At 38.4% G+C, this 23,245-nt stretch overlaps 2 protein-coding genes across 2 annotated transcripts in view; one reads left to right on the forward strand and one right to left on the reverse strand.

Annotated features, from left to right (window-relative positions):
* Nucleotides 1-15,334, reverse strand: part of Mon1 (vacuolar fusion protein MON1 homolog) — an 87,618-nt gene extending 72,284 nt beyond the window's left edge. Inside the window, exon 1 of the mRNA XM_090385127.1 lies at nucleotides 14,853-15,334. Coding sequence (XP_090241253.1) covers nucleotides 14,853-15,206 — 354 coding nt within the window. The 5' untranslated portion in view covers nucleotides 15,207-15,334. The remainder of the gene's footprint in view (nucleotides 1-14,852) is intronic.
* A 3-nt stretch (nucleotides 15,335-15,337) lies between these two features.
* The window catches only part of Gint3 (GDI interacting protein 3), an 84,761-nt gene continuing 76,853 nt past the window's right edge, over nucleotides 15,338-23,245 (forward strand). Inside the window, exon 1 of the mRNA XM_090385128.1 lies at nucleotides 15,338-15,724. The gene's annotated coding sequence lies outside the window, so the exon portion shown is untranslated. The remainder of the gene's footprint in view (nucleotides 15,725-23,245) is intronic.

The following is a 23,245-nucleotide window of genomic DNA, read 5'->3' on the forward strand; positions in this document are numbered from 1 at the left end:
CACACTGTACTCCTTAACTGTATGTATACAGTAGGGCCATAAAATGGAAGGGGGTTAGCAGTGGAAACAATGCATCTTGCCCCCACAATGAGCATTTTAGGCTTTCTTCAGAGTTGAAGGGGCCCTTTGGGTGCACACACACATGCCCACACACATACGTGCACGCAAACACACACACACACACACACACACGCACGCACGCACGCACGCACGCACGCACGCACACACACACACACACGCACACACAGTGAATTTCCTTAGTTATTAATAAATTACCATTGAGAACATAAAATATAATGGTCTAAAACACATTTACTTTACAGTATTTTTTTAATAAAACATACTTTTTTCAAAAACTAAAATAATAAAATAAAATAATTCTGCACTAAAATACACTCATAATAATTTGCAAAAAATATGGTAATTTTTGTACATATGCAAAGCTTATAACTAAAAAATAATATTAAAAATATATTTATTTATTTATAAATTATTGGGATATTAAAATTCCAAAATGTGTTTTTTTTTTAAATTCTACTAAAAATATGCCAGTGAAATATGTCTAAAAATATGACAATGAAAACAATGAAAAGTAATATTTATATATGTTAACAATAATTATATATTAACATAAATATTAACATATTTATGTTAATATTTATGTTAATTAATGTTAAATAATTATATATAATTATATATTAACATATAAATATAATTATATATTAACATATATAATTTGCAATTATATATGTTAATATATAATTGCAAATATATATTGCAAAATTATTAATCGTTGAATCTTTAAGTCTGGGAAGAAACTATCTAACAGCGAATTGACTCCTTTTCTATCATTTAATAAGACTTATCTCCTTTAACAATAAAGTTTGACAAAATGAAATTTTCTTTTAATATTCTTTTCAATGTCCTCTTTTGATTTATTTTCCAAATGCATCAAACTGGGTGATTTAAGAGGTCAAGTCTCATCAATAAAAGCAATTCCTAATTCATTTATTACTATAGCTATTTTTGTAATATTAATTTTTTATGTACAAATTAAAATGAGCTTCCAGAGATCAAAACAAGGGGATTTTTTTTTGTTTTTATTATTATTTTACCACTCCATGTTTATTAAAACCTAATGATTCTGGGGAATACTGTTTCAGCTTCCTCTTCATTCTTTAGAAAATTCTGGAACTGCCAATGCATGTTAATAAGAAATCCTGGGTTCTGCAAACTTATTTGATCCAATGTTGGATTCAGACATTTTTAAAATACAGGCTTTTTCATGTAGGCAGATGTAAAACTTTGATTTTAGCTTCCCCCCCCCACAAAAGAAAAAAAAAAAGTTGTATTGATAGTTCACAAAATCAGAAAAGAACAGTGAAAAGTTTGAATATTTAACATAATTCTACTAATACAATATACTATAATCTAATTAAAAATATGTACTACAGTATTAAACAAGAAACAGAAGATCGTACATTTTTCATTGACTGTACTGTGTGTAAGGTTAATTTGTAAATTATGTATTAGTAAAAACATATTTAAAAGAGTAAGAAATTATCTCAATCTTTTGCATAGAATGCTTCCAGTCAATGCTCTCCAAATGTTAACGAATAAAATGATTTTAATGAATTCTTTCACTCATAGAGACATGACCGATTCGACGCACAACGGAATCAAAAGCCGAGAGCCCCAACCCGGCTTCGAAACACAAAACCAATTCAGGAAAACCAAGAGTGCGAGAAGACAGAATAATTAAAATAATTAAGGACGGAAAACCGTTTACAAGAATAAATAATTAAAATCATGATTATAAAATTTGGATAAATACATCAAACATACAAATTAAACAAAATTTACTGTATTTTTATACCTTTATCCAAATTTTATAATCCTGATGGACGTTGCCACTAGGAGAATGGTAATCCACTGTTTTGCCTTTTTTTTTGACATAACTACATTTCTCACCTTTAAATGCTAGTGTTTTATCTGGTAGCAACTTGAAAAAAAAATTTAATCATTATGTAATCATACATAATGATTAAAAAAAATTTTTTTTTTTTTTTTTTTTTAAATCATTATGTACGAAGGTGGTTAAATAAATAATCGCTCTCACCTACTTCCACATATTGCGGAGTCATGATATTTTGTGTGTAGCATCATACATATATGATGCTACACACTCTGTACTAAAGGTGTAAAATTTCAGCCCTGTATCTTAATTTGTTTTTCTCTTACGGAGCTGAACGTGTGACAAAGTAGCATCATGGACAAAGTTGAAGCCAGAGCTGTAATCCGGTATCTGTTCTTGAAGGGGAAATTTCCAAAAAGAAATCCATGAGGAGATGACTGCTGTATATAAGGATGAAGCTCCATCCTATGGCATTGTAAAGCATTGGCATAATCAGTTTAGGTGTGGTCGGACATCGGTAGAATCTGAGCCCATTCCAGGTTGTCCCCATTCAGCCATTGATGACAACACGATCAGAAAAGTGGAGTCGTTAATCATGGAAGATCGCCGGATATCTGTGTGTGAATTGTTCCAGGAGGTGAAGATTAGTGTGGGCTCTGTTGAAACAATCCTTCATGACCAACTCCATTTACAGAAATTGAGTGCAAGATGGATTCCCCGATTATTGACTGGTTTCCAGAAGGCTGATCAACAACAGAAATCACAAGAATTGTTAGCCCTGTGCCACAAAAAAATGAGGAAGACTTTTTTTCTCTCGTCTAATCACTCAGGATGAAAGTTGGATACACTGTTTTGACCCTGAAAGTAAAAAGCAGTCCATGGCATGGCGACATCATGGTTCTCCACCCCCCAAGAAGGTAAGGATCCAAGCGTCAGCAGGGAAGGTCTTGTTGACAGTGTTTTGGGATGAGAAAGGCGTAATAATGACCGATTACCTGCCGAAAGGTAGAACAATTACAGGTGCCTATTATACCAATATACTCACAAAATTATGGGAGAAAATCAAAACATGTAGGCATGGCATGCTGTCCAAAGGTGTGAAAATGCTTCAAGACAATGCCTCAGTTCACCACTGTGGATATGAAATACTGCCCCATCTAGCCTAGTCACCCGATCTTACATCATCGGACTTCTTGTTTCCTTCGGGGGACCCACTACCCTGACAATGAGACACTCATTTCTGCAACAGAGTCATGGTTCAAAGACCAACCTCACCACTTCTACAAAAATGGTATCTGTAGCCTCATCCATCAATGGGAAAAATGTGTAAATCTGCATGGTGGCTATGTAGAGAAGGACTAAAACCTTTGCCAAGAATCAACAGGCTAGCACCTGTGCAGCTAGGTCAGGGCGATTCTTCATTGAACCACCCTCGTAAGTCAGTGGTTAGGCCACATCTTGAGTGTTGCACAGAGGTATGGAGACCTCGTTTTAGGAGTGATGTAAAAATGTTGGAACAAGTGTAGAGAGGGGCAATGGGTTTAGTGAAAGGAATGAAAGGGTGGTCTTATGAAGCCAGGCTTCAGTTCTGCAAATTGTAGTAGTGTCTGGAGACTAGGCACTGAATGAGGTGTTTAAGACTTTTGAATAGATTGAGCAAGCTCAGTGCTGATGGCATTCTTCCTCAAACTACATATGAGGGGGCATAAATTCAAATTGAGGAAGGATGGTTGCAGAACAGATGTGCAGAGCCGTCAGCCAGCAGGTGGTTGATTATTGGAACAAACTTTCATCTGTCATTGTGGAAGTGGGCAGTTTGAATAAATTCAAGGAAGAAGTAGACAAATTCTTGAAGGGAATAGACCACTTGATGGAGTTTTTTTTTTTTTTTTTTTGGCCAATGCTATATCAGCTTGCTTTCTTGCATCACATGGCACACTACTACTAATACTAAAGTCATGAGTTAGGACTGAAATTGAAAGTGCATGCATTTCTGCCAGATATGTTAGGAGGGAGGGCACAACGAGAGCCTTTTTAATCAATCTGGCCCTAAGGAGACTGAGCAAGGCTCATGGGCTAGAATGTTTCACAGTATGGTCCATGCTTTTCAACAGGAGAGATTGTTTAGAGGGATGGAATGCACATAAATAGAAGGGGATGAAAGATTATTTGTTGATACTATAGAAGCAGTGTTAGGTGGGTTGAAAAACTGCAGCTAGGAGGGAGAATCACAGATTAATTGATCACTATTTCATTGCACTTAAAAGTGAGGGAACTCATTCAATGTGCCATAATTTTTGGAAGGTTGAAAAAAAAATCAACATTTTGACATCTTTAGCATTACAGAAATTCATACATAACGGTTGAAAACAAAAAGTTTGGAATTCACTGCTAAACGAAAACACTTACTTTTGAGCTAAGCTGTAAATCAGAGCAAATCATAAAATTTTATAAAAAGTTAATTCAAGTACATAACCTAACAAAACCAACATCAATCAATGCTAGAAAAAAAAAAAAAAAAATCCAAATAAAACTGTATGCCAAGTCTAAAAACAAATGGTAAGCATTACAGCAAAGTGTTCAATCAGTGTGCCAATATCCAGTGGTTGTTAATGCCATGTGTCTTTACGTTTACGCACCTGTTGGTTGACAACTTTAGAATAACTGCTCCTATTCCTTATGGCACACAGCTTGGGTGCATTTTGAATGAGCAAATATGTTAACAGCAGCCACAGGCAGAGGTGAACGTAATCTCAGCACTGCTTTTACTGGGATGTGCAGAACCTGAAAGGCAGGGTGTAGTAGTAGCAGTAATAGTGGCATGTGATGCAAAAAAGCAATGTATGAGCTTATGCAGCATTAGCCAAAAAAGAAAAAAAATTTACAAAACAATTCCTTTAAATGTTTGTACAGTTCCACCTTAAATTTATTTAACCTATCAACTTCCACAATGACAGATGGCAGTTTGTTCCAGCAACTAACCACTCGCTGGCTACAGGCAAATTTCTGCACATCTATTCTATATCTGTCTTTCCTCAATTTGAATTCATGCCCCCTTAGGTTCGTAATCTGAACAAGTGGAAGAATCCCATCAGAATTCAGCATGCTCAACCCATTCAAGGTGGTAGTAGTAGTAGTGGCATGTGATGCAAGAAAGCAAGTGTATGAACTTATGCAGCATCAGCCAAGAAAAAAAAAAAAAAACAAAATTACACCATTCCCTCCAAATGCCTGTCCAGTTCCTCCTTAAATTTATTCAACCTATCAACTTCCACAATGACAGATGGAAGTTTGTTCTAGCAATTAACCACCCGCTGGCTAAAGGCAAATTTCCGCACATCTATTCTACATCTGTCCTTTCTTAATTTGAATTTATGCCCCCTTAGGTTCGTAATCTGAACAAGTGGAAGGATCCCATCAGAATTCAGCATGCTCAACCCATTCAAGACCTTATACGCCTCAATCAGATCACCGCGCAGGTGCCTAGTCTCCAGCCACTGCAATTTGCAGAACTTAAGCCTCTCTTGGTAAGAGGATCCATTCATTTCCCTCACCAATCTTGTTGCCCTTCTCTGTACACGCTCAAGTAAATCTACATCCTTCCTAAAATGAGGCCTCCAGACCTGTACGCAGTACTCAAGGCATGGCCTAACCATTGCCTTATACAGAGGGATAATCAATTCCTTTTCCCTGCTAGCAAAATTCCTATATATCACTGACAAAATCCCATGACCTGCCCTGGCAGCCTGTCTGCATTGCTCAGAAAACTTCATATCTGCCTGCACAATTACTCCAAGGTCTTTTTCATTTTCTACCACCTTAACTGTAGTACCACACTGTTGGTACGTTTCTCTGGGGTTACTTCTACCCATATGCAGTACTTTGCATTTGTCAAGGTTAAACTCCAGTTGCCACTTCTTAGCCCATCTGCCCAAATTATATAGATCCTGTTGCAGTAGCACACTGCCATTACTGTCATTAACAACCCTACCAACCTTTGTATCATCTGCAAACTTTGATACAAAGCCTGATATACCTTCATCAATATCACTGATAAATATACAAAACAACAGTGGACCCAACACCAAACCCTGTGGGACTCCACTAATAACATTAGTCCACGAAGAGCAGCACCCATTGATTACCACCCTCTGTCTTCTCCCATTTAACCATCCTTTTATCCATTATAGCAACTTACCCTTAATACCATTCTGCTCCAATTTGTACAATAGTCTTTCATGCACAACAATGTCAAAAGCTTTCCTGAAATCGAAATATATGATATCAAAATTATTTTTTGCATCCAGTTCCTTTGTAACCACATCATAATATCCTATCAAATTTGTCAGACAAGACTTTCCCTTAACAAACCCATGGTGTGTCTGAATTATTGCTGCAGTCTTGTCTAGATGATCCTGCAATGCAGAATTGAGGTATTATTATTATTATTATTATTATTAGCTATATGGTGCAAGGAAGCCTGAGGCTTATGCAGCACCAGCCAAAAAAAAAAAATTACCGAATTACCCCAAAAGAGAGAGAGAGAGAGAGTCAAAAGGGAATCACCAAGAAAAAGAAGAATGATGATATCCAGCTCAGGACCCTGGGTGTGTCAAGCCCATACTCACCAGATGTGAGCCCCCGGGGTTTACACCTCAATCCGGGTGGCCACCGTAGCCAAGTGGTCAGGAGCGAGTGTGCAGTAGCACTCTTTGAGTAGACCGGGGTTCAAGCCCCTGACTTTTGAATACGGTCAATCTGCCAACCCGCACTGGACCAGCGTGGCAGATTATGGTCCATTTCCCTCAGCATGAATTGTTGAGGAGGCTTTCATCCTGCAGTGGGTTGATAATGGCTGCACTTTACCTTTTTTTTTTTTTTTTTACACATCAATCAGATCACCTCACAGGTGCCTATTCTCCAGCCGCTGCAATTTGAAGAACTTAAGCCTCTCTTGGTAAGAGGATCCCTTCATTCCCCTCACCAATCTTGTTGCCCTTCTCTGTACATGCTCAAGTAAATCTACATCCTTCCTAAAATGAGGCCTCCAGACCTGTACGCAGTACTCAAGGCGTGGCATGACCATTGCTTTATACAAAGGGACAATCACCTCCTTTTCCCTGCTAGCAAAATTCCTGTATATCATTGACAAAACCCCATGACCCGCTCTGGCAGCCTGTCTGCATTGCTCAGAAAACTTCATCTCTGACTGCACAATTACTCCCAGGTATTTTTCATTTTCTACCACCTTAAATGTAATACCACAAGGTTGGTACGTTTCTCTGGGGTTACTTCTACCCATATGCAGTACTTTGCATTTGTCAATGTTAAACTTCAGTTGCCACTTCTCAGCCCATCTGCCCAAATTTTCTAGATCCTGTTGCAGTAGCACACTGCCAGTACTGTCATTAACAATCCTGCCAACCTTCGTATCATCTGCAAACTTTGACATTAAGCCTGATATACCTTCATCAATATCATTGATAAATATACAAAACAACAGTGGACCCAACACTGAACTCTGTGGGACTCCACTAATAATATTAGTTCGCAAAGAGCAGCACCCATTGATTACCACCCTCTGTCTTCTTCCACTCAACCATCCTTTTATCCATTGTAGAAACTTACCCTTAATACCATTCTGCTCCAATTTGTACAGTAGTCTTCCATGCGCAACAGTGTCAAAAGCTTTCCTGAAATCCAAGTATATGATATCAAAATTATTTTTTGCATCCAGTTCCTTTGTAACCACATCATAGTATCCAGTCAAATTGGTCAGATAAGACCTCCCTTTAACAAAGCCATGCTGTGTCTGAATTGTTACTGCAACCTTGTCTAGATGATCCTGCAATGCATCTTTAACCAGTTATTGTTATGTTATGTTATTTGGATTTTATGAGCATTAGCAAATAAGGCCATATCGCTCCGGGGATATGCGGTGGTCATTCCCTGACCTTTCCGCGTCCTCCGTATTTGGTGGTCACGGGCTCGAACCCCAGTCTAATCAAGAAGCGTGTGCTACGCACTGCTGCTCCTACCCACCTGGCTACGCTTTAATCAGTGACTCCATTATTTTACCCGGAACAGAATTTAAACTAACTGGTCTGTAATTACTTGTGTCACCCTTCGATCCCCCTTTGTGAATTGGGGATAGATTTGCATATCTCCAGTCCGTGGGGACCTCCCCTGAATCCAAGGATGCTCTCATAATTATGGCTAAGGGTTTGCTTACTTCCTTTACCACCTCCTTTAATATAACTGGATAGATCCCATCCACTCCAGGTGCCTTTTTTATGTTTAACTTCAACAATTTCTCCTCCACTTTGTTCTCAGTTATTACAAAATCATTAAGCACTCTGCTACAATTTGATAACCTTCTGGCATTTTCAAACCTTAATAACTCCTCATGTGTGAATATTGATGCAAAATACTCATTCAGTTTGTTTGCTATCTGAGCAGGATCATCAACAGTCGAACCATCAATATAAAGTGGACCAATCAGATTCATCCCCTTCCTTTTAGAGTTTATATAAGTAAAGAAAGCTTTGCTGTTTTTCTTAGCATCCTTTGCCAAAGATTTCTCGGTAATCTGCCTTCACCTGCCTAACCTCCTTTGTGATTTGATTACAGACTAGCTTATATCTGTCATAGGCTTCAGTGTCGCCTGATAATTTATATATATCCCATGCATTTTTCTTGTCTGCTACAAGTCTCATTATTTCATTTGACAACCATTTAGGCCTAAACCTTGAACAATATTTCTTAATAGGTATGAAACTTTTAGTAGCTTCCACGATTAATTCCTTGAATGCTTCCCACTTAGAATTTGCTGTTGGTAACATCATCTGTTAATCCCACTGTTACACCTTTACGGAAGAAAAAACCCTTTCCTTTACCCCTGATGTTAATTATATTTTTAAGTAACTCCACATCAGTACACTGTGATCACTGCCACCTAGTGGTGTCAGGGATTACAAAGATTGCTGGGGGTCCTCGTGAAACAAACATATACATGGGATATGTCAGGGTTACTAAGAATGAAAAACAGTGAATATTAACGTGCGTATATTAATGCTAGAGGTACAGTAAATAAATCTGATAAATTTGAAGTACTAGTCAAGTCATCAAAGGCAGATAATTGGGTAATTGTGGCGATATCGGAGATATGGTGTCATTATGATATAAGGAATGCAGAATTTGAATATGGAAAACAATGTGTGCAAAAAACAATGACTGCATAGGAGAGGGGAAAGGTTATGCTATTAGTTAAGAAGCATATAAAATGTAATGCAGTGCATCAGGCGATATAGGTAACCAGTGCAATGTTGAGTCACTCTGGCGTGACATAAGCACTGGGAAAACAAAAATGAGGGCAGCAGTGTGATACAGACCTAATGACTGCGATGAGTATAATGAAAGACTGTACAGACAAATAGAGTGGACCAGTAAATCAGAATATCTTATAATGGGGCACTTTTACCTTTCCAAATATTGATTGGACCATGGGATTGATAACACACACACACACACACACACACACACACACACACACACACACACACAGTAGCAAGACTTTTGTGAATTTACTGGATGAATACTCTTTACACCAGATTCTTAGGTAACAAGAAAGTAATACTCTCTATCTGATTATTAGCAGCAACCCTTTATGCAGATCAAATACTCCCCCCACCAGGTGGCAGTTATCATAGTGTATATGAGGGATTTACTTAAAAGATGTATCCATTGTCAAGAGCAAAGGAAAGGGCTTTTGCTTTCATAAAGGTGACTACTGTGGGCAGTTTTTAAATTCTTTGCAGTGGGACCAACTGATGCAAGTTACCAACAGCAAATTCTACGTGGGAAGCATTCAGGGACATAATTATAGAGGCTACTAGGTTTTTATACCACCAAAGAGCTAAGAGATACTGTTCAAGATTTAGACCTAAATGGATGTCAGACAAACTGATGAGACTCGTGGCAGAGAAGATTGCATGGGATGCATACAAATTATCGGGTGATAGAGGAGACTATAGTAGATGTAACTAGTCTGCAATCAAGACACAAAGTCAGTTAGGTAAGTTAAGGCATGTTACAAAACTTCTCTGGCAAAGCATGCAAAGAAAAGCAATAAAAGACGTCTTTACTTATATAAATACTATAAGAAAGGCGAGGAATTACATTGGTCTACTGGATGTGAATGGTTTAACTGATGATAATTCTGCTCAGGTTGCTGACAAACTGAATTGATATTCTGCATCTACATTCACACAAGAGGAATTTTTTAGGGCTGGGGATGCCAGAAGAGTAACAAATTCTAACAACAAGCTGAAAAATTTTGTGATAACTGAGAGGAAAATGGAAGATAAATTGTTGAAGCTAAACATAAAGAAAAGCACCAAGGGTGGATGGGCTCTATCCAATAATATTAAGAGAGGCAGCAAAAGAGGGAAGCAAACCTTTAGCCATGATTTTGAGAGTATCCTTGGATTCAGGGATGGTTTCTATGGACTGTAGATACGCAAAGGTACCTTTAATTCACAAATGGAGGATCAAAGGTTGAAAAAAGTAATTACAGACCTGGTATAATAATGGAGTCACTGGTCAAAGAAGTAATTCAGAATCATCTAGAAAGAAATGCAGCCACAGCATGGATTTGTTAAGGAACAGTCTTGTCTGACAAATCTGATTGGATACTATGATACAGTAACAAAGGAACTGAATGCAAAATATAATTTTAACATCATATAATTAGATTAACCCCAGGGACTCACATCTGGTGAGTATGGGCTTGACTTTGATCCTCCATGTGTGATTTGAAGATACCCAGGGTCCTGAGCTGGAATTATCATTCTTCTCTTTCTTGGTGATTCTCATCTACTTCTGACTCTTGTTTTCTCTCTCTCTCAGGGTAATTCAGAAATTTTTTTTTTGGCTGGTGAAGCATAAGCCTCAGGCTTCCTTGCACCATATAGCTAATAATAATAATAATTTCAGAAAATCTTTTGATACTGTTGAACATAAAAGACTGGTATACAAATTTGGAGCAGTGTGGCACTAAGGGAAAGTTACTGCAATGGATTATGGGATGACTGAACAGGAGAAGACAGAGTGATTGTCAATGAGCACTGCTATTCTTGGACTAATGTTATTAGTGGAGTCCCCCAGGGTTTGATGCTTGGCCCATTGTTGTTTTCTATATTTATTAATGATATTGATAAAGATATATCAGGCTCAATGTCTAAGTTTCCAGATGATACCAAGGTTGGTAGGGTGGTTAATGACATTAATTAAGATATACTACTGTAACAAGATCTAGAAAAATTAGGCAGATTGGCTGAGAAGAGAAATGGCAATTGAAGTATAACATTGACAAATGCAAGGTACTGCATATGGGTAGCAGTAATCTGAGATGAATATACCAACTCTGTGGTACCACACTCAGAATAGTGGAAAATTAAAAAGACCTGGGGATCACTGTGCATTCAGATATCAAGTTCTCTGAGCAGGGCAGACAGCACAGCTCATGGGGTTTTGTCAATGGTATACAGGAATTTTGCCGCAGGAATAAGGAGGTGATTATTCCATTGTACTTAACATCCTTTTTTGCATCTTTGGAAAAATAAAAACTTTATTGTGATCATTACAGTTAGAATGCATTATCAAATTCTGAACGTACTAGATTTGAACTTCCAGGTTTAAGTTTTAATTTATTATTGGAATACATGAATGTTTCTGGGTTTAACTAGTTAGTATGCAAGGCATTACTGTCATGTATTCAAATACAGATGTTTTTAGGGATACAATAACACTAGCCAACAAAAAATGTTTTTTTGTCATACCTCCGCAGTGAAAATATGTGATTGTGAAGGAAATAAATGCACTGATTGCAAAAATCACCATAAAAAGTCTCTATCACGTCTACATCAAAAGATGTACCAACATTTGATGTTAAAATAAAGGTATATATACATATTTCAAGTGTAAAAAAATGTTATACGTTCTCTATAACTCATTTAACTTCGGAAAAATATCATAAATCATAGCAAAATAGTACATTTCAATAATATATAATTAGCATAACTGTAATTGTCCTTAAAAATGTTTGCTACTAAGGGATTTTCTCTTGTATTTCTGCTTACTCTCCCTCACAAGGAACCAACAGTAATCCCCCATCATTACAGGATCCCAGCGACATTGGTACCGCTTTTCCAAGCATCTTGATGAAACCACTCCCCTGGTTCATCACTCACATTTCCCAGATTTTCGAGGGAATGAATAAAATGGATTTTCAATGACATTCAACGGCCCATGTTTTTGTAGCACTTGAGTAAATTAGACACTAACATTTCATAGTTTTCTTCTTTCCTATTACTCAAAAAACCATGTACTACTGCCTTAAATGATCAACAAGCTGCCAATTCAACCTCCTTTAATTGGGTTTTAAACACATCATCTTTCAGGAATTTCCTAATTTGGGGTTCTAGGAAAATTTCTTCCTTAAGTTTGGCATATTTTAAATTAGGAAACACACTTCTGAAGTATGCAAATCCATTATCTTCTTTATCTAGTCCCTTCACAGAATTTTTCATCAATCCAAGTTTGATGTGCAGGGGTGGAAGAAGAACCTTGTTTGTTTGCACCAAAGGAATATATTTTACATTATACTGTCCTGGTATGAACTCGTCCTGCTTGTCCCAATGTTGCCCAACAATGTTGTTCTGTTGCACAGCTGTCCCACAAACACAAAAAACAACATTTTGTGAAACTTCTCCCTACAAACCAACAAGCATATCTATAACCTTAAGATCACTGCATATGTTCCAACCATAATCCTGGTATTTTACAGCATGTAGAACCTTAGATAATACAAAGGTTGGCAGGGTTGTCAAGGACACTACTGACACTATGCTGCTGCAACAGGATCTGGAAAGGTTGAGCAGATGGGCTGAGAGGTGGCAAATGAAGTTTAACATTGACAAATGTAAAGTACTACACATGGGAAACAGCAACCCCAGAGCAACGTATCAACTCTGTGGTACTACACTGACAGTGGTAGAGAATGAAAGGGACTTGGGGGTGATTGTGCAGGCAGATATGAAGTTCTCTGAGCAGTGCAGACGGGTGCAAGAGTAGCTCATGGAGTATTGTCAATGATATACAGGAATTTTTCCAGCAGGGATAAGGAGGTGATTATTCCATTGTATAAGGCAATGGTCAGGCCACACCTAGAGTACTGTATACAGGTCTGGAGGCCTCATTTCAAGAAGGATGTAGAGCTGCTGGAACGAGTACAGAGAAGGGCAACAAGATTAGTGAATGGAACAAAGGGGTGCTCTTACGAAGAAAGGCTTAAGTTTTGCAAATTACAGTGTCTGGAGACTAGGCACCAGCGAGGTGATCTGATAGAGGTGTATAAAGCCTTGAATGGTTTAAGCATGCTCAATGCTGATGGGATTCTTCCTCTAGCTCAGAAAAATCACCTGAGAGGGCATAAATTCAAATTGAGGAAAGACAGATGTAGGATAGACGTGCGGAAATTTGCCTTTAGCCAGCGGGTGGTTGGTTGGTAGAACAGACTGCCATCCCTTGTGGTGGAGGTTGATAGCCTAAATAAGTTTAAGGCTCAGCTGGACAGGTATTTTGAACGAACAGAGGGGTGAAGTGGAAGTGGTTTCTTTCTTTTTTTTTTTTTTTGGCTGATGCTGCATAAGCTTGCTTTCTTGCATCAAATGCCTCTACTAATGCTAATGCTAATATGCTTTCATGACTTTCTTTAAGTCCAACTGAATGAAACACAGGAACTGATGGAAATTCATTGCCATTATGAAGAAAAACTGCTTTTAAACTTAATTTTGAGGCATCTACGTATAAAAGCCATTCATCTGACTTATGCATGACACCTAGTTCTTTCAGAAGTCCATTAATGTCTTTGCAAAAACACATACTGTCCTCCATAGCAAAATATTTCGAAAACTTTTGATGTCTTTTTTGAAACACTGAAATCTTTGTTCCTGCTGTGAGTATATTCACTGTTGTAACCTAGAACCTAACAATTCAGCTTGTTCTTTTGGCAAATTTAAGTCTCGAACCAAATCATTCAACTCATCTTGTTTGATTAAATGTACCTCACTACCTGATAGTCGACATCTTGTGAAGTGGAGGCTTCCGGGGAATCCTCAGCTTGAACTTGATCACTATTATCTTCCCCACTACTGTTATCCCAAGTTTTGGGATCAGTTAATACTTGTAAAACCTTGGCACAGGTTACAAAAATTCTCACCAAAAACGCTAAGTGTGCTCTCTTCAAATTGTAAGTTATTGCATCAGCATTTGAACCTAAGAACCATAAGTAGACGTCTGATTATGTTTATCATAAGAAACCTGAGGCCAGAATCTATTGCTAAAATTAAGAGAATTAGCTTATATCTATTAAAATAAATCAGTATATCATACATTACTTTCTAAATTATGCAAAATTGGCATATTTTGGGAAAACGCTGTGACGTGACGATAATAACGGTGACGTGATGTGAAACTATCATGGTGATTTTCGAAATTTACGCAAAAAAATTTGGTTAAAAACAGCATTTAAGTTCTTGGAGGTAAAAATCGTGTTGGCTAGTGTAATTGATGATCACTCCCACTACTGTTATCCCATGGACACTAAAACTTTTCTTCTCTTCTTCTTCCAGAGACAACTTTCTATCTAAAAATATTACTTAGATATAGCTTCATCAGAAAACTACCGAAGTAGTTCTAATGAAGCAGCTAAATAAACGTCTGATGTCACTCGCTCGCTACTTAGGTGAAGAGGGTGAGCAAAGTTAAAAATATATATAATTATAAAAATATATATATAGCCGGGGAACACATGCATAATTAAGAACTACTAACAAAACAGCGAAAAAATAAAAGCAAACGATATAATTTAACTCACTTCACGATCCATATTATTAACTGAAATTTCTTGTGTGTTATTTTCTACACAATCATCTGTAGCTTCGGTAACAACCTCTCCTCCGGCCACAGTCCTTTCGATCTCACTGATGCAGCTTCCTTTCCGGCCGTACTCCTCAAGTCGAAATTCTGCACAAGGTGCATTTTCATCTTCTTCATATGAACCTGCGGGAAGAAGCATGGCCTCTCTTGAGGCTCCAGGTTCAAAGTCTTTTGGAATTTCGTTTTCATCTTCCTCTGGTTTTTGATGTGTGATGCTACACAACAAATGGGAGTCCACAGACGCCATTTTTGTATTATTCACAACACAGAACTGTAACATATTCTGTGGCATTATTTTTATTACAGGTTTGGATGTGGAGATATAAAAGTATTTTTTTCTCCTTAGGAACTGAATAGCAATTACTTTTAAATATAATAATCGTTATTTTTTATTGTAAGAGAAAAACTCTGATTATTTCTTTTCCCTAAAAGAATCAGTGCATCTGGTTGGCGATATCTCAGTAGACGTCGCCACATGTTTAATATGTATGCAAAGTTGCATCAGTTAACCGAAACGGTTATATCACAGAGTAGTATACATGCTCTAATTGAGTTACTGCGTATAATAAATGTTTGAAGGCGAGTCATATCCTTCTTCAGGTGGAGTCGAGAGCTGGACCATTTTCAAGATATTGTTTGGATATTGGGAAACGTTAGAGGCATTATTTAGTGATCACACGTCTTATATAAGTGAATTCCAATGGAAGATTCTAAGAACATTTCTGTCTGTATTATGTGTCAATATTTTACTTATATGCATTGCTTGGAATAAATATGGTGGAAAAATTGGAGAACGGTTTATGAGACCAGGTAAGAAATGTTTTTAAAAACATTGATTTCATTTTAGTTTCGAATAAAGCGAAATATTTTGAATACGGAAAATGTACGTTACGTATTGAGTAGGTACGTAATCTCTCCAGACTTTGATATAGGATGTGTTATTTTTCAGTTTGTTATAACAAAATACGGTTAATGTTTACAAAGTTCTTTTTAAATAAAAAAATTAAAAACATCATTGTCAAAAATTATCACCATTGTACTTTTGAAACAAATGTGAACCAATTTTTATTTGAAGTAAAAGAAAGAAAGAAATGCTGTTGTATGTGATGGTTGTTATTGGATATACATGGTTACTGTGCAGAACATCTGGCTGTATCAGGACCGTTCTACATCATTTTTCATACTTTAATTTTTTTTTCTACCCTTCGAATAAACCAGTTTGCATTCATTTTAGAAGTATACTAGTGATATAAATTAACACGTGACACAGAAGCCTATGATATATATATATATATTTGTTAGTTGTTGGCGCATCGACTTCTGTGGCCATAATGCACCTCCCAAAGTTTTTGCATTTTACTCTGATCCAAGCCCGAGGCGGGATTCGAACCCGCAACCTTTGGTTTGCTAGGCAGGCACTTTACCCACCTGGCTAGCCCGGTCGGCTGCCTATGCCTATGATAGATACAAGTTGATCTGTAACCAAGTTACAAAGGAGGTTAGGCAGGCAAAGGCAGATTATGAGAAATCTTTGGCAAGGGATGCAAAGAAAAACAGCAAAGAGTTCTTTACTTATGTAAACTCTAGAAGGAAGGGGATGAATCAGATTGGTCCACTTGATATCGATGGGTCAACTGTTGATGATCCTGCTCAGGTAGCTAACAAACTAAATGACTATTTTGCATCGACATTCACACATTCAGCGAGGGGAAATGCCAGAGGTGTATTCAACTCTGGCAGTAAGCTAGAGAATCTTGTAATAACTGAGAGTAAAGTGGAGTAGAAATTGTTGAAGATAAATACAAGAAAGGCACCTGGGGTGGATGGGATCTATCCAGTTATATTAAAGGAGGCAGCAAAGGAAGTAAGCAAACCCTTAGCCATAATTATGAGAGCTTCCTTGGACTCGGGGGAAGTACCCATGGACTGGAGATGTGCAAATGTGACCCCAATTCACAAAGGAGGATCAAAGGCTGACACAAGTAATTATAGACCTGTGAGTTTATTAATTTCCAGGCACCATTAATTTCCCTGGAAATTAATGGAGGCACCGGTTAAAGAAGCACTGCAGGATGATCTAGACAAGACTTCAGTTATAGCTCGGACACAGCATGGTTTTGTTAAGGGGAAGTCTTGCCTGACCAATTTGATTGGATACTATGATGCAGTCACAAAAGAACTGGATACAGGGAATAACTTTGATATTATATACTTGAATCTTAGAAAGGCTTTTGATACTGCTGCACAAATTGGAGCAGTGCGGCATTGGAGGCAAGTTGCTGCTATGGATAAAGGGGTGGTTGAGGGGGAGAAGACAGAGAGTGGTAATCAATGGACACTGCTCATCGTGGACTAATGTTATTAGTGGAGTCCCTCAGGGTTCAATGTTCGGTCCATTATTGTTTTCTGTATTTATAAATGATATTGATGATGGTATATCAAGCTTAATGTCCAAGTTTGCAGACGATACAAAGGTTGGCAGGGTTGTCAAGGACACTACTGACACTATGCTGCTGCAACAGGATCTGGAAAGGTTGAGCAGATGGGCTGAGAGGTGGCAAATGAAGTTTAACATTGACAAATGTAAAGCACTACATATGGGAAACAGCAACCCCAGAGCAACGTATCAACTCTGTGGTACTACACTAACAGTGGTAGAGAATGAAAGGGACTTGGGGGTGATTGTGCAGGCAGATATGAAGTTCTCTGAGCAGTGCAGACGGGTGCAAGAGTAGCTCATGGAGTATTGTCAATGATATACAGGAATTTTTCCAGCAGGGATAAGGAGGTGATTATTCCATTGTATAAGGCAATGGTCAGGCCACACCTAGAGTACTGTATACAGGTCTGGAGGCCTCATTTCAAGAAGGATGTAGAGCTGCTGGAACGAGTACAGAGAAGGGCAACAAGATTAGTGAATGGAACAAAGGGGTGCTCTTACGAAGAAAGGCTTAAGTTTTGCAAATTACAGTGTCTGGAGACTAGGCACCAGCGAGGTGATCTGATAGAGGTGTATAAAGCCTTGAATGGTTTAAGCATGCTCAATGCTGATGGGATTCTTCCTCTAGCTCAGAAAAATCACCTGAGAGGGCATAAATTCAAATTGAGGAAAGACAGATGTAGGATAGACGTGCGGAAATTTGCCTTTAGCCAGCGGGTGGTTGGTTGGTAGACCCTTGTCGTGGAGGTTGATAGCCTAAATAAGTTTAAGGCTCAGCTGGACACGTATTTCGAACAAACGGAGGGGTGAAGTGGAGTGGTTTTTTTTTTTTTTTTGGCTGATGCTGCATAAGCTTGCTTTCTTGCATCATATGCCTCTACTAATGCTAATGCTTTCAAATTAAACTGAAGATGCAAGAATAGCTTTCACAATTAAGAAAGAGTAGTTGATAGACAAAATTTTAATTTTGAAATCATAAAATATAAATGCTAATACTTAGACAGATCCCCTCTAAAGTTCAAAAGCATATAGCTGATTTTAAGGTTACAAAAAAAGTCCAGATGACAAATAGCCTTGACTCAAAACTGAGAGATTGCTGTCTTTTAATTGAAACACTGTATGTTAAATACTATTAGTCACTTACATTTTTAACTTTTAAGTTAAACACATAGCTCAACAGTCTATATAAGAAAATACAACATAAAGAAAGCAGACTGGAACAACTTCACTGAACTCACAGCAGCTGAGCTGCAGAAACAGGAAAATGAGCAGTCTAGATCAAACAACAACTATAGCTCGACGACCATGCAATGACTATGACAAAAATTATCACTAAAACAACAAACCTATCTCACCCGATCAAAATATCCAGGAAGAAGATAGTCCCCCGGTGGTGCCCCAAACTGACTATGCTTGCTCAGGAGAAGGGTAGTAGTAGTAGTGGCATGGGATGCAAGAAAGCAAGCGTATGAGCTTATGCAGCGTCAGCCAAAAAAAAAAAAAATTACAAAACAATCCCCTCTAAATATTTGTCTAGTTCCTCCTTAAATTTATTTAACCTATCAACTTCCCCAACGACAGATGGAAGTTTGTTCCAGCAATTCACCAGCCGCTAGTTAAAGGCAAATTTCCGCACATCTATTCTACATCTGTCCTTCCTCAATTTCAATTTATGCCCACTTAGGTTCGTAATCTGAACAAGAGGGAGAATCCCATCAGAATTCAGCGTGCTCAACCCATTCAAAGCCTTATACACCTCAATCAGATCACCTCGCAGATGCCTAGTCTCCAGCTGCTGCAATTTGCAGAACTTAAGCCTCTCCTGGTAAGAGGATCCCTTTATTTCACTCACCAATCTTGTTACCCTTCTGTGTACACCCTCAAGCAAATCTACATCCTAAAATGAGGCCCCCAGACCTGCACGTAGTACTCAAGGCGTGGCCTGATAATTGCCTTATACAGAGGGACAATTGCCTCCTTTTCCCTGCTAGCAAAATTCCTATATATCATTGACAAAACCCCATGACCTGCCCTGGCAGCCTGTCTGCATTGCTCAGAAAACTTCATATCTGCCTGCACAATTACTCCCAGGTCTTTTTCATTTTCTACCACCTTAAGTGTAATACCACACAGTTGGTACGTTTCTCTGGGGTTACTTCTACCCATATGCAGTACTTTGCATTTGTCAATGTTAAATTTCAGTTGCCACTTCTCAGCCCATCTGCCCAAATTTTCTGGATCCTATTGCAGTAACACACTGCCATTATTATCATTAACAACCCTGCCAACCTTTGTATCATCTGCAAACTTCGATACTAAGCCTGATATACCTTCGTCAATATCATTGATAAATATACAAAACAACAGTGGACCCAACACTGAACCCTGTGGGACTCCACTAATAACATTAGTCAACGAAGAGCAGCACCCATTGATTACCACCCTCTGTCTTCTCCCACTCAACCATCCTTTTATCCATTTTAGCAACTTACCCTTAATACCATTCTGCTCCAATTTGTACAATAGTCTTCCATGTGCAACAGTGTCAAAAGCTTTCCTGAAATCCAAGTATATGATATCAAAATTATTTTTTGCATCCAGTTCCTTTGTAACCACATCAAAATAACCAATCAAATTTATTAGACAAGACTTTCCCTTAACAAACCCATGCTGTGTTTGAATTATTGCTGCAGTCTTGTCTAGATGATCCTGCATCTTTAACCAGCGACTCCATTATTTTACCCGGAACAGAAGTTAAACTAACTGGTCTGTAATTACTCGTGTCACCCTTCGATACACTTTTGTGAATTGGGGTCACATTTGCACATCTCCAGTCTGTGGGAACCTCCCCTGAGTCCAAGGATGCTCTCATAATTATGGCTAAGGGTTTGCTTAGTTGCTTTGCCGCCTCCTTTAAAATAACTGGATAGATCCCATCCACCCCAGGTGCCTTTCTTGTGTTTAACTTCAACAATTTCTCCTCCACTTTGCTCTCAGTTATTACAAAATCATTAAGCACACTGCTACAATTTGATAACCTTCTTCCATTTTCAAATTGTAATAATTCCTCACGTGTGAATGTAGATGCAAAATACTCATTCAGTTTGTTTGCTATCTGAGCAGGATCATCAACAGTCGAACCATCGATGTCAAGTGGACCAATCATATTCATCCCCTTCCTTTTAGAGTTTATATAAGTAAAGAAATCCTTGCTGTTTTTCTTAGCATCTTTTGCCAAAGATTTCTCGTAATCCGCCTTCGCCTGCCGAACCTCCTTTGGGACCTGATTACAGACTAGCTTATATCTGCCACAGGCTTCTGCGTCACCTGATAATTATTTATATGCATCCCATGCATTTTTCTTCTCTGTCACGAGTCTCATTAGTTCATTTGATAACCATTTAGGCCTAAACCTTGAACGATATTTCTTAATCGGTATATAAAGTCTAGTAGCTTCCACGATTAATTCTTTGAATGCTTCCCACTTAGAATTTACTGTTTGTAACATCGTCAGTTGATCCCACTGTACAGAACTTAAAAACTGTCTGAGACCACTGTACTCCCCTTTACGGAAGCAAAAACCCTTTCCTTTACCCCTGACGGTAGTTACCTCTTTGAGTAAATCCCACTTCAGCACACTGTGATCACTGCCACCTAGTGGTTCCTTTATCTGCAAATTCTTAATACACGAATGATCACTGCTGATAACCCGATCAAGAGTGTTACTTTCTCTGGTTGCCTCTCGAACATGCTGCTGCAGAAAACAATCATCCAATAAATCCACAAAAGTCTGACTAGCGTGTGAGTGACCAATCCACAAGTTCCAGTCAATATCTGGGAAGTTAAAATCCCCCATTATAAGACATTCTGATTTACTGGCCCACGCTATTTCTCTGTACAATTGTTCATTGTACTCATTCAAGTCATTAGGCCTATAACACACTCCTACTCTTATTTTTCCTTTCGCAGTGCTTATCTCACACCAAACTGACTCAACAGAGCACTGTTCATCTATATTAACTGGGTGCACTTCCTTTGATTTTATGTTTTTCTTAATTAACAGCATAACACCCCCTCCCTTTCTGTCCTGTCTATCCTTTCTGTACACATTGTACTCCCCAAATTCCAGTTCTGCATTCCTTATATCTTTGTGACACCACGTCTCTGCTATCCCAACAATATCTGCCTTTGATGTCTTGACCAACACTTCAAATTCATCAAATTTATTTGCTATACTTCTACCATTGGTATACATGCAAGCATACATGCTCCTATGCCTATTCCTTGTTACCCTAACACATCCCATATACCCAACTATTCCATGATGACTGCCATCCGTCCCTGAAACCCCCAACACCCCTCGCTCCAGGTCGCTTCTTATTCTAATAGAAGTTGTGCAAGAATCACCTTCACCTCTGCCTGCGGTTACTGTTAAACTATTAGTCTTTGTATCCCCCCAAACTAGCAGTTTTCCAACCCACCTAACACTGCCTCGATAGCATCAGCAAATATTCTTGCACCCTTTCTATTTAAGTGTATCCCATCCCTATAGAAGCAATCTCTCCTGTTAACAAGTACAGTCCAGGCTGAAAAAAATTCTACCCCTTGAGCCTTGCACAATCTTTCCAGGGCCGAATTGATCGACAAGGCTCTCATTATGTATTCCCTCCTATCGTGTCTGGGCAGAATTGCAGACACTTTCAAATTCAACCCTATTTCACGGCTTTTTTTCAACAGTGACCTGTACTTGTTGAGTAATTCCGCCGGTCTCCTACTCTTAATATCATTAGTGCCAACGTGTACAACTATATCACCTTTTGTGCCCTTAAAAGATGATATCCGCTCTACAACATCATCAACCTTTGCCCCTGGCAGACATACCCTGGTCCTGTTCCACCTATCTTTTTTACAAAGCATGTTCCCTGTTTCCCTGACAATAGAGTCACCTATAACAACTAGTTCCTTTGGGACCAGCGCATTCTGCCTTAGGGGTTGCCGCTGTGTTGCGTGATGACCAAGTGCAAGCTCTGGCGTTGATGTGGGCAGCTGAGAGCCTGATGGGCCCCTCAATTTAGATCTTTCGAGGGCATCCACCCTGTCCTTCAAACTCTCATATAGGCCCATAACAACGCTGAGTTGTCCCCTGATTTCCTTACACTCCTTACATCGCGCACACACAAAGACATCCCCCATGGCAATATCATGTTCCGTTCCAGAGAGTTCGGCAAACATTTCACAAGTTGCACATTTTTTTAGACTGTGATGCGTTGGAGAATTGCCCCCCCTCAGTTCTCCCCCGAGTCACAGCACTCCTGCCACTTTGTGCCCGTTGCTTTGCTGCTCTAGTCTGGGGCATGGTAGTTTAAATTAATAAAATCAATAAATTAAATATCAATAGTATTTGAATAGAAACTATTAAATAGAAACAGTGAAGCGTATTACTATATAATTATGTGTTAGAACTACCTAGCTACCTCAATTAATAAATTTGAATTCCCTACCACTATATCCAAAAACAATGGCTACAAAAATGGAACGAAATAACGGTTTTACCTATCATAAGTAAAATCCACAAAAACTCTTTATCTAAATTAAAAATAAAAAATAACCAGCGTAACTATAACTATATGACTACGTATTAAGTACAATATAAAATAACAATCATGTAAATAAAAGGCAAACACTTATCGTTTTTGCGGAGCCTGTAACTGACAGCTGTAACTTTTAAAGAGATTCAGCGCCCTCTGTCCAAGTTAAACTAACTGGTCTGTAATTACTCGTGTCAACCTTCGATCGTCCTTTGTGAATTGGGGACACATTTGCACATCTCCAGGGTACACCAGGCAAGGAGACATTTCCAGATGACCAGAACATCTTGGCCCCAAAATGAG

Source organism: Mastigoproctus giganteus, chromosome 11, assembly GCF_048544385.1.
Source record: "Mastigoproctus giganteus isolate SK-2022 chromosome 11, ASM4854438v1, whole genome shotgun sequence".
NCBI classification, from domain to species: Eukaryota; Metazoa; Arthropoda; class Arachnida; order Uropygi; family Thelyphonidae; genus Mastigoproctus; species Mastigoproctus giganteus.